General features: G+C 51.0%; 1 protein-coding gene across 1 annotated transcript in view; it reads right to left on the reverse strand.

The window, feature by feature from the left end:
• Positions 1-14,407, reverse strand: part of ZSWIM5 (zinc finger SWIM-type containing 5) — a 102,914-nt gene extending 88,507 nt beyond the window's left edge. The window contains exon 1 of the mRNA XM_075039307.1: positions 13,690-14,407. Coding sequence (XP_074895408.1) covers positions 13,690-14,392 — 703 coding nt within the window. The 5' untranslated portion in view covers positions 14,393-14,407. The remainder of the gene's footprint in view (positions 1-13,689) is intronic.
• Positions 14,408-15,255: the final 848 nt, after the last annotated feature.

Here is a 15,255-nt window from a genome sequence, read left to right on the forward strand (position 1 = left end):
GCCAAGAGGACATCTGCTTGGAAGGCGGCCCCTCCGGCTGACCCAGCCCTGGAGGGCTGCCTTCCCGTCTCTGCAAGATCCCAAACATACCCTTGCACCCACAAAGCAAAGCCAGTTCACAGCAGAGCCAGGAGCAAGAAAAGCTGCTCAGGCAAACCACAGCTCCCATTCCCACTTCAGAAGCTTTGCAAGATTTTTAGACCTTGGAAACATTTTCTTCCTACTCAGGGCATTTTTAGGTTAATGGTTCATCAAACCTCACAGTCCAGGAAAACTCTAGTGTGGCTGACCAGTGTGTGGGTGTGGGGACGGGTGGGGAAGAAAAAAAAAAAGACAATCCTCTTGGGCATCAGTCCTTCCCACAGAGCTTGAACCGCAGGCTCTGGGCTGAGCTAGGAGCCACCAGAAACAAGCCAAAAACCATGCAGGCAGGCAAAGGAAAACCTCACCGCTGCCTTCTGCCTCTTTCAGATACAGGGAGTGCAGAGAGCAAAGGATCACTCATGGAAAGCATCAATCTCCCGTTTGGGATGCTCTCCAAAACACAGCATCCCCACGTGAGGACCAGCCATGCCTGCTAAGCCCCTCTGCGAATCCCCAGAGGTGCTGGGTGGCACAGGCAGCACTGGGTGATGACACCGTCAGCAGAGGCAACACACAACATCTGAACTCTCCCTTTGCCCAGGAGCAGGTCTCCAGCATAACACAACTCTGATTCCTTGTGCTGACTTCATTTGGGTTGGTCCTTTTCGCCTAAGCCTTATTTTACATGCATTACTCAAGTGCAAAAAAAGAACGAAACATTGGTGTTTTTAGAAAGAGCCCTCAGTACCCAGAAGCTCACCCTTCTTGAAAAACTAGTGCACTCAAGCAAAAGCCCCAAATTTGGACAATTCCCATGAAGTCATTCCACCACATCACCCACTCTTTTCTACAGTGAAAGTCAAGGAGCTGAGCCATAGCTAGGAACATCTAATCATTCATCTTTATCCTGTCCAGTTTTTCTAAGTTTTTATGATTTTCCAGGGCCTAAGTAACAGCAGATTTTTATCACAAGACAGACAGAAAGGCAACAGAGCAAAATTGCCTTCTGCCCCCTCTCCCAGCAAGCACAGCACCAGTTATAACACACTTTCAGTTCCCTTTCTGCCCTTCAGGTACCCCACAGGGAAGGGATCCCACCATGAGCCACTGGCAAATAACCTCCAGCTTAAGCAAGGCACAAGGCATGGGAATCTTTCAAATCATGTCACTGTGCTGAATTTTAGAGATAATGGATGTTTGTGCTGCATGAAGGCTGTGACTCAAAGAGGACAGAGTGATGAACCTCAAGACACCCCACTCTTTCCACATGCCTCCAGCAACATGGTCAGAAGGTGACCAGAAGCCATCTTTTCTCGAATAACCAGTAACTTCCAGATATTTGCTCCCAGGACACCTCACCTGCATGGGAACAGCCTGACCTTGCCAATCACCTCCTCATCCACCCCGACCCCAAGCAGCAGAAAGCAAGGACGCGTGCTGCTCTTCACCTTCCATTCGGTAAGATGGCTCCAGAAGCCATTGTCCTTGCAACACAGAAGGTTGTGGGCAGGTTTTAACAGCAAGGTGCTGTGTCCTGGCTCTGAAACCAGCAACCTCATAAACCACTCTCTGAGCATGCTCCTTGGTATCAAAAAAACTGGCTGCCATCAAGCCCACCTGAGGGGGCTTAGCCAAAGAACCTGAATTTTATGTAGTGGGATGGGGTCCATGAAACTAAACCAGACTGAGTCAAACTCAAGAGCAGTAAGACATGGAGAGAGCTCTAGGAACAGGAGGCAATGCACATTTCCATGCCATCTCGGAGGTTCTAGAAAAGAGCAACAGGGCTAAGCTCCACTCTGCACCATTTCAGAGATCATAGCTTAAAAGCACTCCAAACCCCACTGCTCATTCTTGGTCATCCTCACAAGCACCTGCCTTGCGCCTGTTTTTAGTGAGTAACATTTTCCACAGCGGGAAACAAGTGAACAGAAGCAGCACACCAGAAGCCACCCACCAGAAGCCACCAAGTTCACCATCACGCTTGGTCACACATTGGTCACAGTTCCTCTGCATCAAAACCTGCAGGAGCTTTTAAGTTCCAACCTCATCGTGAGCCAAAGGGGCAGAAAAGCACACTTCATCGTCCCACTCATCACCTAAAACAGGCACTCTTTCCTCACCCATCCCTCAGTCTCCAGAAGTTATCTCCTAACACAACAGGTCGAGCAACACAGCAGGAGCCACCACGAGAGGAGGTGGCTGAGGACCACACCAGGTGCTGGAGCCCTCTGAGTGCACTAAAAGCATCTGTCGATGATGCCAGCTGACCTCGGAGACAGCCAACCTGCTGAGACCCCCAGTCTCTCAATCCAAGTCTTCAGAGAGCTCAGCTGACCTCAAGAACTTCCCAACACACCATAGCAACACTTCCAAAGTGGAGTTTACAGCCTGATTTTTCAACTTTCAGGCCAGATGTCCCTTGTTTTAGCAAGTATGTCATATATGGCTAGTCCACAGCTTATGGATTAAGTAAGGCAAGCTTAAAGAGGGGAGACTCAAGAGGGAGAAGATACTTCCCAACAGGAAAGAAAGAAATACAAGATTTACCTCAAAACATAACACAGTCAGGGGACAGATTAAAAAGGGAAACCATAAAATGCTTGCCCAACTCCTTTTTTTAATTCTTACATCTGCTGCTTTACAGTAAAGTTTCATCTACTGTGTATAATTAGATATATGTTCCATGATTCTATTCTATACAGATTTCTTTGAGACTTAGCTGTACAGTTTTTAACCCTAAAGAAGTTTTAACTGGAAAAAAAGCTGCAGTAAGAGCATCACCTCACACATAAAGGTCTCAGAGATGCTGCAATGTAAACAGGTGAATTACAGCCCGTGGTCTGCAGACTCGTGCAAAGAAAGCCAGCAAGAACACACCAGCTTATTGCTGCTCACCTTCAGCTCCTCACGTGGGGCCCTGCAGCTCCAGGAACATCTTAAAGACCTGCAATTTGGAAATCAGTTGCAAACCCCTGACCCAAAGCAGTTCGCCAAGAACCAGAGGCAGCAGTATCAATACTGCACGGCGTTCCCATCGCCGTGCCTGCTCCGGCTGCCTGGCTCAGCCCCAGCCTGGGCCACTTCACGCTCCCAGACAGCAGAAACACTGCAGAGGGGTTGCAGCAGACAACACGGCAGCCTTACCTAGAGAGGACTCGGGGACAGGCAATTCCTATGCACAGCACATTCAGACACCAAACTGCAACCAAAGGCTACCCGCTACCTCCCAACCCACCATCCCCGCTCTTCCTACAGCAACCCCAAACCCCAGATCCCAAAGGCACCTCTGCCATCCAAGATGCCTCGCAGCGCTACTGAGCTCCCTCACACCCCGTAGATGCTCTTGTACCGAACAGCCAAAGCTACACGGCATCCCCCGACCGGCTCTGCAGACCACACGTTCAGGACTGTCCTACACCACAGCGAGCTCAGGGCAAAGCCCGGCAGGTTTCCCAGAACAACCCCACGGTCATCCTGGCCCAACTCCTCCTCCAAAACACAAAACAGCCTTTTTGTTGTTTGCTAGGAAAAGATAAAACTTGCTTGGATTTTCTTGATCCATGAAGGGGTTATCTCCTTAGAGATGGGAAACAAAACAGAGAGAGAGAAGGCCACCAATTCCAGCGCTAAAAATCCAGCAGTCCAAACAGATACCAGTACAGACCTTAGGAAGCTCCAAGAGCAGCATGTCCAGGACATGAACACGACCCAGATACCCAAGAGCCAGCAGACAACAGGAGTGGGAAAAGGGGAAGAGGAGACCAGTATATGGGCAAAGGGGATACCCTCAATTTGCGATCGCAGCGCCATACTAATCATTTTGGCATAAAGGAGATCTCAAACTCATTTAGTTCAGGGTGCACCTCCTGAAACCCTAGGATCCACACATCGGATGCCATCACACTTTGTAATTAAGCACTTAAAACGTGTATAAGGAGGGAAGGAAAGAGCATCACGACTGCAAAGCACCCATTCCCCTCAGGACCCATGCAGCGGGCACTCCTGGGAGAGGCCAATTTGCCAGTGTCTCCATCAACCATGAGGAAAATCAAGGCGATAAGCAACACTAGACATCCACCAGCAGAGCTAAGAGGATGAAGCATTTCTCTGGAAACAATCAGGCTCTCTAATAACAGGGCTGCAGCAGCGGCGTGAAAGGGAGGGAGGAGGAGCAGGCGGGGAGAAAGGGACTAGCTGGATATTTATCCCATCCTCATCTTTGTGTTATCAGTACCCCGGTATCAGCATTGTTCAAAATGGCTGCTTAGATGGTTGCCAGCAGCAACAACAGAATCAGTCCATCTGCTGGCATTCTCCCTAATCTATCTCAAACACTCGTCTTCTTTTTAAATGCACGCAGGGGAAAGAAGGGAAAAAAAAAGTCCGCCTTGTACAAAGAAACAGAATCCTCCTATAACAGAGCCTTTTAACTAGATTTTATGCCACCCCTGTTTCCAGGACACACAGACAAAAGTTAATTTTACAATAAAAGAACCAGTGTAAGGTGCTTTTTTGTTATGAGATCAGAAAGCAAATGGAATTTGAATTGTCTGCAGTGGCATGTATCTGACAAAGATTAATTTAAACAGATATTGTCTCTGAAACCAAAGTCCATTGAACGGCTTCACAGCCTATCAACCATGCGAAAGCAGCTCCTTCAGCAGCACTGCTGACTCCACCACTTTCTTTAAAAATGCCTTAACCTATTTCTTGTAAGATAAAAGGTCATATATAGTTCTATTTTACAAACCCATAATAGCCAAAGCCACACCAAGCGAGGACAATCGAGAGAAAATAATAACGGGGGCGGATTTCCTCCCCCTTCACAGACAGATGCTCAACACTTGCTGGGTATTTTTCAAAGTACGCCGGTAGCGAGCGGCTGCAGCGCCGCCGAAATGTTTCAACATCCTTAGAATAGAATAAAAACCCCGGGGCCTCTGCAGGTCGCCGCTGCAGGATGGAGGAGCCCACCCCGGGTGGAGATGCTGCAGCAGGGCAGCTCACCACAAATGGCACGGGATGCTTCTTTTGCAGGGATATAAAGCCACAAGGATGCAGGGAGAAGAAGCCGGACTGCCAGCTCCCTTGGTCCCTGGGCCAAGCAGGCAGGAGGGAAGAAGTGCGGCTCCCCGGGCATTCGCTCACACACACACCCCCCTGGCCCCTCTCGGAACACTGGGGTATTATTTCTCCCTTTAATCACAAGAAACAGATCTGTGCATGCCATCGGCGGGCTGTGCGGATGGAGACAGCTGCTCAGACTTCAATGGGACACACACACACACACAGAGGGAAAAAAAAAAGCTGCAAAAATCCAAATCCTGCAATTTCTTCCCTTTTTATTTCCAGTTTATACAGAGCACCGCAGGGAAAATGCTACCAGACAGTTTCAGAGCATTTGATACAGCAACAACCCAGCTTTGGGAAAAGAAAGAAGGAGAAGCAAAATAAAAGATGACAGCCAAAAGCACTTTTAATATAGTTTCAGTACTTTCAAGAGAAAGCTTCTGTACACAGAGCAGCCAATGAACTGTTACCAAAATAAACACAACTGGCTTTAAAAAAATTAAAAATTTCTGTCTGATGATAAAGAAAATCAAAAGAGACGAGAACCAGCGAGTGAGACAGAAAATACATTTATTTTTCATCCTCCAGACACACTTCTTTTAATTTGGCATCCAAAGCCACTGTAGTTCATTAATGCAAATTTTATTTATCTCGGGAACCCATTTGTTGCTCTGCCACCCCTTTGACAGGGCACTCGTCTTCATCAAGGCAGCCGCACAGCCACAGCCAGAGCGCAGCACGCGGCACCTCCTGCGATCCCTGCCTTTAAAAACCACATAACACCAATAACGAGCAACGGCTATTATTGGCGTCCTGAGCAGTCACCCACACACCGGCATCAGCTGAAGGATGGAGGCCAGGGCTACTGGCCGGCATCCGGAGCGGAGAGGCACAGCCTGTCCTGACCTTGCCAAGGTCCCAGACACCGAGTCTCCAGCGTTCCCACGGGGAATCCCTCCCCGTCGGCAGCTGCGGGGCACGGGCACCGTCTCCAGGTGCAAAGACAGCAGCCAGGCAGATACCACGCCGCATCCCGCTGAGCGAACCTCAATAACGATTAGCAGCCCCTGGTCAAACAGGCTGGGTGGTGTAGCTGGGCATCCAGCAATAAGCAGGGCATCGGGAGGGGGACGGACACAGACACCGCCGCCACCCCCCACTGTAACCCAGGGGCGACAGCAGCAGGACATTTCCAGATGACAAGCTGGACCAACGTATCCGCATGCAACCCTTCCAAGCTGGCATCCCGGCAGATCTGCCTCCTAAGCACATTCGTGGCTTTGTTTTTAATGATGTGAGAAACACAAAAAAAAGAAAAAAAAAAAAAGAAAAATCCCTGGCAACATGCACCTAGAATGCGACAAGTAAAAGCCCAGGATTTTATTAATTTGTGCACTACTTTAAATGCACCATTTTACAAGGACTAACCCCAATCCTGCACAAAATCCTAAGCCATAAGCTTGAGACAAAAAAGCAAATGCTCTTAAAAACGCAGCGCTAGAAAATCCGTTTGGAGAGAAATGTGGTGCTGTCGTGCACAGGTGAATCCTTGGCATTTAATAAAACACACCCACCACACCAACCAAGTAGAATCTATTCATATTTAAACATCAGGGTTTAAAAAAAAAAAAAGCCTTTGAAAAATTGAATTTTCACTCCTGGGACATTGCATTGTAAAACCATGAAGATGCTTTCCCCCCATACACCCGCCGAGAAGTGGTTTTGCAGGACCTGTGTCTCTCTGCGAGATGTAAATCAGGCCCTTTCCCAACTCCCGCTGCAAAGGCACAAGAAGTCAGGGGTCAAGCCTGTACACCAAACCCTACCCTTGTGAACACCAGGTGAAAAATGAAACGGTGCTCAGTCCTGCCCTTCCGAGCGTGCAGGAGAGCATCTCCAGGGCCTCAGCAGCTCTGAGGCAGACAGGGAGACCTCCCCACCACCATCCCAAAAGTTTTGGAACTCTAGCTCCAAAACTGGCTCCGTCCAGAAGACGGACTTGTCTTACAGCACTTATTAACATAGCCAAGGTTTGGTGTCTTTGAGTTTTTGTTTTCATTGGAAAACGGATCGATTTCTATTGATGCTGATGCCAGAGAAAGCCAAGACTCAGCAGAGGCAGGAACCAGTTACTCAGAGGAGCCGCTTTCCTCCCCTCCTCTCATCCCCAGAAGACCAGGAGTATGACATTCCTATGACATAACCTCTTCAAGACAACATCAAATGTAAGGTAGGACATACTAGAAGTTCTTTTTAATACTCTCAAGATAGCTATTCCACACCTTCAGTTCCTTGCAAAAGTCACCGACACCAGCCACAGATGGGGAGATTGATGGAGAATCACAGGTTCAGCCATCACCTGCTGAGCAAAGCCAGGAGAGGACCCCGACACCCACCTTCCCAGGTCTCCAGCAAATCTCATCCACCGCCCCACCCGAAGAAACAAGCACTGTGAAGAGACAGGGGAGCAAGCAAAGAAGGCTCCTTCCCCACCACCTCACCTGGGGCATCACACAAGGTTGGCTCCTCAGCAAGCGGCCAGATGAACAGAACTCAGAGCCTCACACCCCCAGGACAAAGAGCAACACCCCTACATCTCCAGAAGAAAATTCACCCACTTTAAGCACAAAGCATCATCATGCAGCAACAAGCCTTGGCCTCTCACTGAAAATCCCCAGGGGGGGGAAACTTGCATCACCACTAAACACAGAGCTGTCTGTGCCACCTGAATGCAAAACCCCTAAAAATTAAACACAAGCACAAGGCTGGCCATGCCATTCATCTGAGCTAACCCCAGATGGGAGCAGGTCTCCTGCTGGGAAAGGGGAGCAGGATGTAATCCCAAAACCACCAAAGATTCGCCACCTCCCCCATGGACCAGATCCTCCTCCAGGGCTAGGTTCACATACATGCCAAGGAAACACGTAAGCCCACGAACTCTCTCTTCAACCCTAATGCTACTAAGATTTTTTTTTAATATATATATTTGCAAAGAAAATTAAAAGCTGACACACCACAAGAGACGATTCACAGCTGAATGTGACTTTACAGAGCTATCGTATAGACAAGCTCATTTAAGTTTTCCAAAAGTCCTATCTGAGGTTAGAGGGACTAATCATAAAACATCTAACATCAAAGCGAGCGTCAAATAACAGCAAAGCACATTCCCTCACACAAAGCTTCAGAAACAAAGCACACAGGCACATGTGGTTTATGTTACTGCAGTTTTAGCACAGTTAAATATTTCCTAAAAGATTCCCTCTAGATGTGAGCAAAATTAAAATCTGCTGTGAATGACATGCGGGTCAGAAGCAGAGAAAGCCAGCTTCTCACCTGGGCTAAGCTTTATAAAGCACAGGTAAGCTGAGAACCAACTCCCATTGCCTGCTCAAGCCAGAAACCAGGACTTGTCGCACCTCCTCTCTAAAAAACACTTCAAGCCTATTTATTCTTAAAGCCAGAACTAAATATTTAATTTCTTGTGCTTTATTTTTCACGTCTCTAGACTCTTTTAAGCCAGCATCACTTTGCCTGGAGCAATTAACCACCTAGTTAAAAAGACATCCCAGCTTCAGAGGGTCTGTTTATACTCTTAAAAAAAAGACTCAAAAGCCAATAAATGAATCTGCTTAAAAAAAAGTTAAAATTCCAGCTGTCAAAGTCTTTCTAGCTCTCTCTGCACTACCAGCAAGAAGCTCTAGTGGTTTTCATCATCTCCAATTCCAGTTTCTGTAATACAGTCCACCACACGCTCAAGAAACATCTCACCTATGAGGGATCAGCAATAAACAGATCGTAAGTTTTAATGCCTAATAATCCTTCATTTTAATTATATATGTTAAGAAAAAAGTAATTAGAAACATAAAGAGCTTAATGTTTATTTAAAATACTCAACAATTTCCATCACGATTGGGCTAATGAACCTCTGCTGGCCCCTTTTATGTGGTTTAAAGTATTTTAATATATACAGTAGGATAAAGTAATCTACCCATAAAGAAAAATAAAGTAAAAATTAATTAGCAAATTGGAAACATGTTGTACAACCACTCCACCCAAAAACTAAGAGGATACAGAAAAATTAAAACTCGTTTAGCAGCACCCTGAAAAGGGACACCGGGTTTCAACATGGGAAAAAAACAACCACGTTTCATGACCCATGGCGTTCCTTCCAAACCTGCTCCCGCTGGATACAGCCTCAAACCTAGACCCAGGAGGAGACCAATCTTTACACAAAACAAAGGCAACCACAACTGGCCCTAGAGAGCCCCATCAAAGTGTTTTCCCCAAAATAACCAGCTCTATAAAGCAGCACACCACCTAGACTTTTAAAAACAACTGGATACAAATTTAGAATCTGCCCTGTACCACGTCACAGGGGAGGGAAACCAAATGCTTGCCTAAAAGCAAGCATTTTTAGGAAAAAAAAAAAAACAACACAAAAAATCTAAAAAAGCTAGAAGTAGTTTTGGAAAAAAACCTAAAAGTAGTTTCAACCACGTTAAGAGCATAGGAACCCACTGGTATTTTTACCTCTGAAGCTGCATTTCAACACACATCATTACAAATATACACCAACAGAAACTGAAAACTACAGTGTAACAAAAAGCTTCCAAATCAAAACTCCCCCAATTAAAATGCATTCACAGGTATTATTTACAGGTATCAGATCTAGCTAACCTCAGCCCAGGCAGAAGGCTGTTGAAGCAGGGTCACAAAAATCCCCCGCACCTGGATGTCCCGCTTAATCACCAAGACTAGGAACCATGGGAAGGTACCCAGGACTGACCTGCAAAGCATCAGATAAAATATTCAGAATTAATCGCAGGTTTGAAAAAAACCAGACTCCAAGTGTTTACAAAGCCAGTGCATTTTAAAGCCCTGCTTCACTGTTACTCAAACAGCAAAAGTAAATTCTGCCTATGTACTTATGGCTGGACTGCATACCTCTCCATCAGGGCACAAAGGCTTATCTGTGGGTAAGGAGCACACACCATATAGGTTCTTAAGTGGCTGGTTACAACGCAAAGAACACCACAAAGCTCGATGCTCCCTCTCATGCGTAATCATAAAGGCAATGAAAAAGGAGAATTCCCGTCTAAAATTGCCACAGACACTCGCCCACCCATCAGCAGCCGTGACGACTCGAGGGCAAACCGTATTATACCGTACTGGGGAGCGCAGGCGAGAAACATGAATTTGTTCTGCCGGATCACAGCCTACTGTCAAAATCCACCAAAGGTCTTGTCTCTCTCCAAAAACCCAAGAGATAATGGTGTAAAAACTTTTGTTCATAAATATTTATGCAAGTGAACTTGTTAAAAATTAACCGCTGTCGTTAAAGGTTTTGTATCCTTTAGGATTCCCGGCATGCAGTGCAGTTGCATGCTTTATATTAAGCCTGGCATTTCTGCATTCCTTTCCTGCATGCTTTTGTCATTTGTCTAAAAATTAAAAGAAAAAAAAAACCCACACACCACACACACACAAAGACAGGATCTGTACACATAATAATAAAGCAGTTTTTAAGAAGACAAAGATGCCTGTGTTCAACATCCAAGATCTTTCTTTGAGCAGGAAAAAAAAAAATCAATTTAATGACTCCAGTGAGATCAGGGTTTAAGCCTCGTTTAAGTTTTACTAAGCATGAAGGAATTATTGGTTGATAATGTGGCATATATGGGGGTTTTTTTCAGACCTGCCAGTTTTGTAAGTACAAGGGAGCTGGAGCCCAAAGCAGTTTGTCCCCACGAGTGCAACCCTCACTCCTCCACACCGTCTTCCATCTCCAGAAGGTCATTCCTCTTGGATTTTGGCTTTCAATTTTTCAAAGAGATTTTTCCAACCACAGAGAGAAGGAATTTCACATCCGCACTATCCTTATTTTTTCACAGGTCTGAGTCAGAAACACAACTGTACAAACATCTGATCTTTATTAACAGCAAATCTCAACTGTGCAAGCCTCAGGTCGTGACGCCGGGAGCTGGCAGTGTCCATTAAAGAGATCCTTAGAGGGGAACAGTAGTTTTGATTTAGCGCTGGTGAGCATCACGTAAGCCAGGGTTGGGGTTTTATTTTTTTCCAAGACATAATGGTTCCCATATAAGCCAACAACCAAGCTCCTATCTTAATTGCAAACACACACACAGAGCCACAAAGTGTTTGTGTCTCCAGTGGCTGGAGCATTTCCACCTCACCTTCCAGCAGCATCTGCAGGATGGATGTGGAAAGTTGGCGGAGGACATCTCAGCTATGCCTCCCGTCCGCCCCGGATAAACACGCAGCCCTTCACAGCCTTTTGTTTGATGTAAATCTTCCTCCTCCAGCTCAGGGCTGCGAGGGACTGCTGTGACAAGGCTGCTCTGGAGACAAAAACAGAGGTGTCCAACCCCGCATCGCCCATCCGCTGCTGTCTGAAGACGAGCCGCACTACAGCCAAGACCCGACCTCCCCCCCCCCCCGAAGGCAAACTCCCACGGCGAGCATCCCGCGCGCCCGTTTCAGGCTGTAAAAACAAGAGATAAATCACCCACCGACTTTGCGGCGAGCGCTTCCAGAACATGCTGCTTCATCTAAAAAGCTGACGGTTCGGAGGACAATGGGCGCGAGCTCCGATTTCAAAGCCGGGGAGATGGTTCAGACTTGTCAGGGGATATGAAACGCCAGAGCTGGGACCATCCTTCCCCGTCCTCTGGCTAGCCCAAGGCAGCGGTGGGAAGCGCAGGGAGACGGGGCACGCGTGATGCTGGATGCCAGCGCTGGACGTCACTTTGGGACGGGACCGCTCTGCGTGTCCCGCACGCACTTGACCCCAGCGCTCACCCAGATCCTTCACAGCATTGGCTAAAGCCTCGTCAGAGCCACGCTTCAAAGATAAATAAATTTAAAAACTCGTTAAAAAAAGAAAATTCCTTTGTATGGAACCAGCCCTGGTTTTAGGCAACGGTTACCTCCATCTCCCGCTCCCACGCCTTGGTGGGCAGGCCAATAAAGCGTCGCCCACGGTAAGCTATTATTTTCCCTCCCCTCCTAATTTTGAAGTTCCTGAAGAGCTACTCCTCTCCTTCTAAAAAAATTATTTGGTTCTGAGTTTCAAAGTATTTTAAACAGAATAATTAATCATCTTAACGCAGCCCTTACAAAATATTAATTCACCCAAAAAAAGGGTATAATCATACCCTCAGAAAAAAACCTTTTGTGCTACAGGAATTTTCACTGCGTATCCTCAGAGGTGGAAGAATTGTTCTGCTGTCTCCTATTTTCACGTCTCAAATGGAAAATGTTTTGATAATGCTCTTCTGAATGTAAACTGTACCAAATGGGATTTTTATTTTTTTCTAAACCAGGTTTTTTTTTTCCCCCCAAAGGAAGGAGGGCTCTTTAAATAGACACAGCCGAACTAACCATTCCTTACAACAAAAACCACCCTCCCTTCACTCATTCACGCCATACTCTGGCACCAGATGAATTTACATTTCGCATTTGCAAAACAAATTCTAGCCTAATGTCATTTTAATGGGAACGCGCATTTCAATCACTTCCAATAACGACCAGGAGCTGATTATTTTATGTAAAACACCACAATTTGTTTCCCTTTAAATGTATACAGATAGGAGGCAGATTTCGGATGGGGCCAGGGACTGGAAGGACAGGGGAAGAGGAAGAACATTTCCTCCCTGACAATCCCCCTCCGCCAGCGCACACAAAAGCCACCTGCCCATGGAGAGAAAACACGATGCCATTATTCCCACCGTCGTTCCCACGGCCCCTTCGTCACCGAATGAGAGCGAGGCCGCGCGCGTCCGTCCCCGAAACGCGCGTCGTGCCAGGCCACCGGTGGTACCCAAGTTGTCACCCCAACCCTTCCCTTCGTCTTCTGCCAGCCGGCCCCACCAAAGATGCCCGTGGGGGGGGGGGCCGGGAAGGGGAAAGCGGGGGGCAGATGCCCCCCTAGAGATTTTCCAACGGGGGAAAACCCCTGATGGAGAAGACAAAGGCAAATGCTAAGAGCTGTCGGAGAGATGCGTTGTGTTTGTAAACCCATCTCCCGCTGGAAGGGCCGGGACCCCCGTGGGAGCGCGGGTGTGGGTGGTCAGGGGTGAGAGGGACCCCGTCGGGGGGGGGGGGGGGGGGGGGGCGGTGCCGGCAGGGCTGCGTGCCCTCCATACAAATATCGCCGGCGGACGCTTGGGGGGCGGAGGGGGGGGGGGGGGAGGCTGGCTTTATTTTCCCACTCGCAAGGGGCTTGGATGGACGGCGTCCACGCTGCGGGCAGCTGCCGGTGACACCCGGGCACACACACACACCCCTCACCGGTGGGGGGGGGGTCACCCCCAGGCCTCCCACCCCCCCAAACCCAAAGCCGGCACCTTCCCAGAAGAGCACAAGGCGGTCCCTGCCCCCGGGGCAGGATTTTCCTGTCAAACCACAACCGCGCCAGACAAAAGGCTGAAGTGTTTCGGGGGGGGGGGGGGGGGGGACGGGAACGGACGGAGGACGGAACACAAGCCCCCGGGGCCCCGTCCCGGCACTCACCGACTTGCAGCACGTTGTCCACCGCGCCGGTCTCCAGCAGGCGGATGCCGCGGCGGAAGGGCAGCCCCTCGCCCTGCGGCGCGGCGGCGGGGGCGGCGGCGGCGGGGGCGGAGGGCGGCGGGGGGCCGGCGGCGGGGCTCTCCTCGCCGGCCGGGGCGGGGGCGGCGGCGGCCGAGGGTCCCCCCGCGGAGGCGCTGGCGGGGGACGCGGCGGCGGCGGCGCGGCCGGGCTGGAAGCTGGAGTACATGCAGATCTGCCGCTCGCTGCGGGGGAAGCTCCAGTAGACGATGCGGCGCTGGACGGGCTCGGGGATGCGCTGGAAGCGGCCCTCCACCCGCTCGAAGGCCCAGCTCCCCGCCACCCGCTTGGCCGCCGCGTCCAGCAGCGACTCGGGCTGCAGCAGGCTGCCCGCCGCCCCGCCGCCGCCGCCGCCCCCCGGCCCCGCCGCCGCCGCCGCCGCCGCCGTCGTCCCCGCCGCCCCCGCCGGACCCGCCGCCGCCGCGGGGCAGCAACCGGCCAGAGCCGGAGGGGCCCCGCTGGCCCCCGCGCCCGGCCCCGCGCCGGTCCCTGCGGCCCCGGGACGGGGGTGAACGGCCCCGGTGCCCCCCGCCGGGCAGGCCCGGGAGCACAAGCGCTTGGGGCCCGGGACGCCGGCGGGCAGCGGCGGGCGGAGCAGCTCCTCTCCCTCTCCTCCCTCCGCCATGGCTGCGACCGACTGAGCCGGGCGAGGGGAGGAGAGACGACGAGGAGGACGGGAGGGGGGGGCGGGGGTGGAGACTGGAGGGGGTGGTCCCGGCGGCCGGGAGCCGGCCCCCGCCGGGGCGGGACGCTCCGCAGCCCCCCCCTGCCCGTCCCCCCGGCGGACCCCCGCTCCGACCTGCACCTGCCGGGATGCCGGGGGGCCGGCTCCGCGGGGCGGGGAGCGGGTCGCCCCGGGGGGGGGTCGCGTCCCGGCGCCCTCCTGGCTGTGTCAGCAAGTGATGGGGGGGGGGGGACGACACGCTGCGTTCCCCCCGTGCCCGGGGGAGCGGGAGAGCCCCCCGCGGCTGGCGGTCCCCGCGGCGCTAGGGGGGTGGGCGAGGGGGTGTCGAGGGCAGGCGAGCGCAAGGAGCTTGTGCTGAGTCAGGGGCTGCAGAGGGGCACGGGGGGGCCGGACGCGGCACCGCTCCCCCGGAGGTGTCCGGCGGGAACCGGGGCCCGCTCCTGCCGCAAGCCCTGCGGCACCCGGTCTGGACGCCCAGCCTAACCCACAAATCTAGCGCCCAACCTAGCCCGCACGTCACCTTGGGGTTTACACCGGGTAGCAGGGCAGACAGCGGCGCCCTACCCTTCAGTGGGCATCAGGGTTTGCTTTTTCTTTCAAAGCCCTGTGGTAAAGGCGCTCATCCCACACATCGCTGCAGCATCCGTGGGTGCGGAGAAAATACCAGGTCCTGTGGCGCACTCGGCCTTTGGGAGAGGGGATGAAGGCAGCGCTGACTCCCTCTGCTCTGAGGTGGGGTTGCATTAAAGCGAGGTCCTTCTGCACATATCGCCTGAGGCGGCGCCCCAAAATCCAGGGAGCTG

Source organism: Buteo buteo, chromosome 10, assembly GCF_964188355.1.
Source record: "Buteo buteo chromosome 10, bButBut1.hap1.1, whole genome shotgun sequence".
NCBI lineage: Eukaryota > Metazoa > Chordata > Aves > Accipitriformes > Accipitridae > Buteo > Buteo buteo.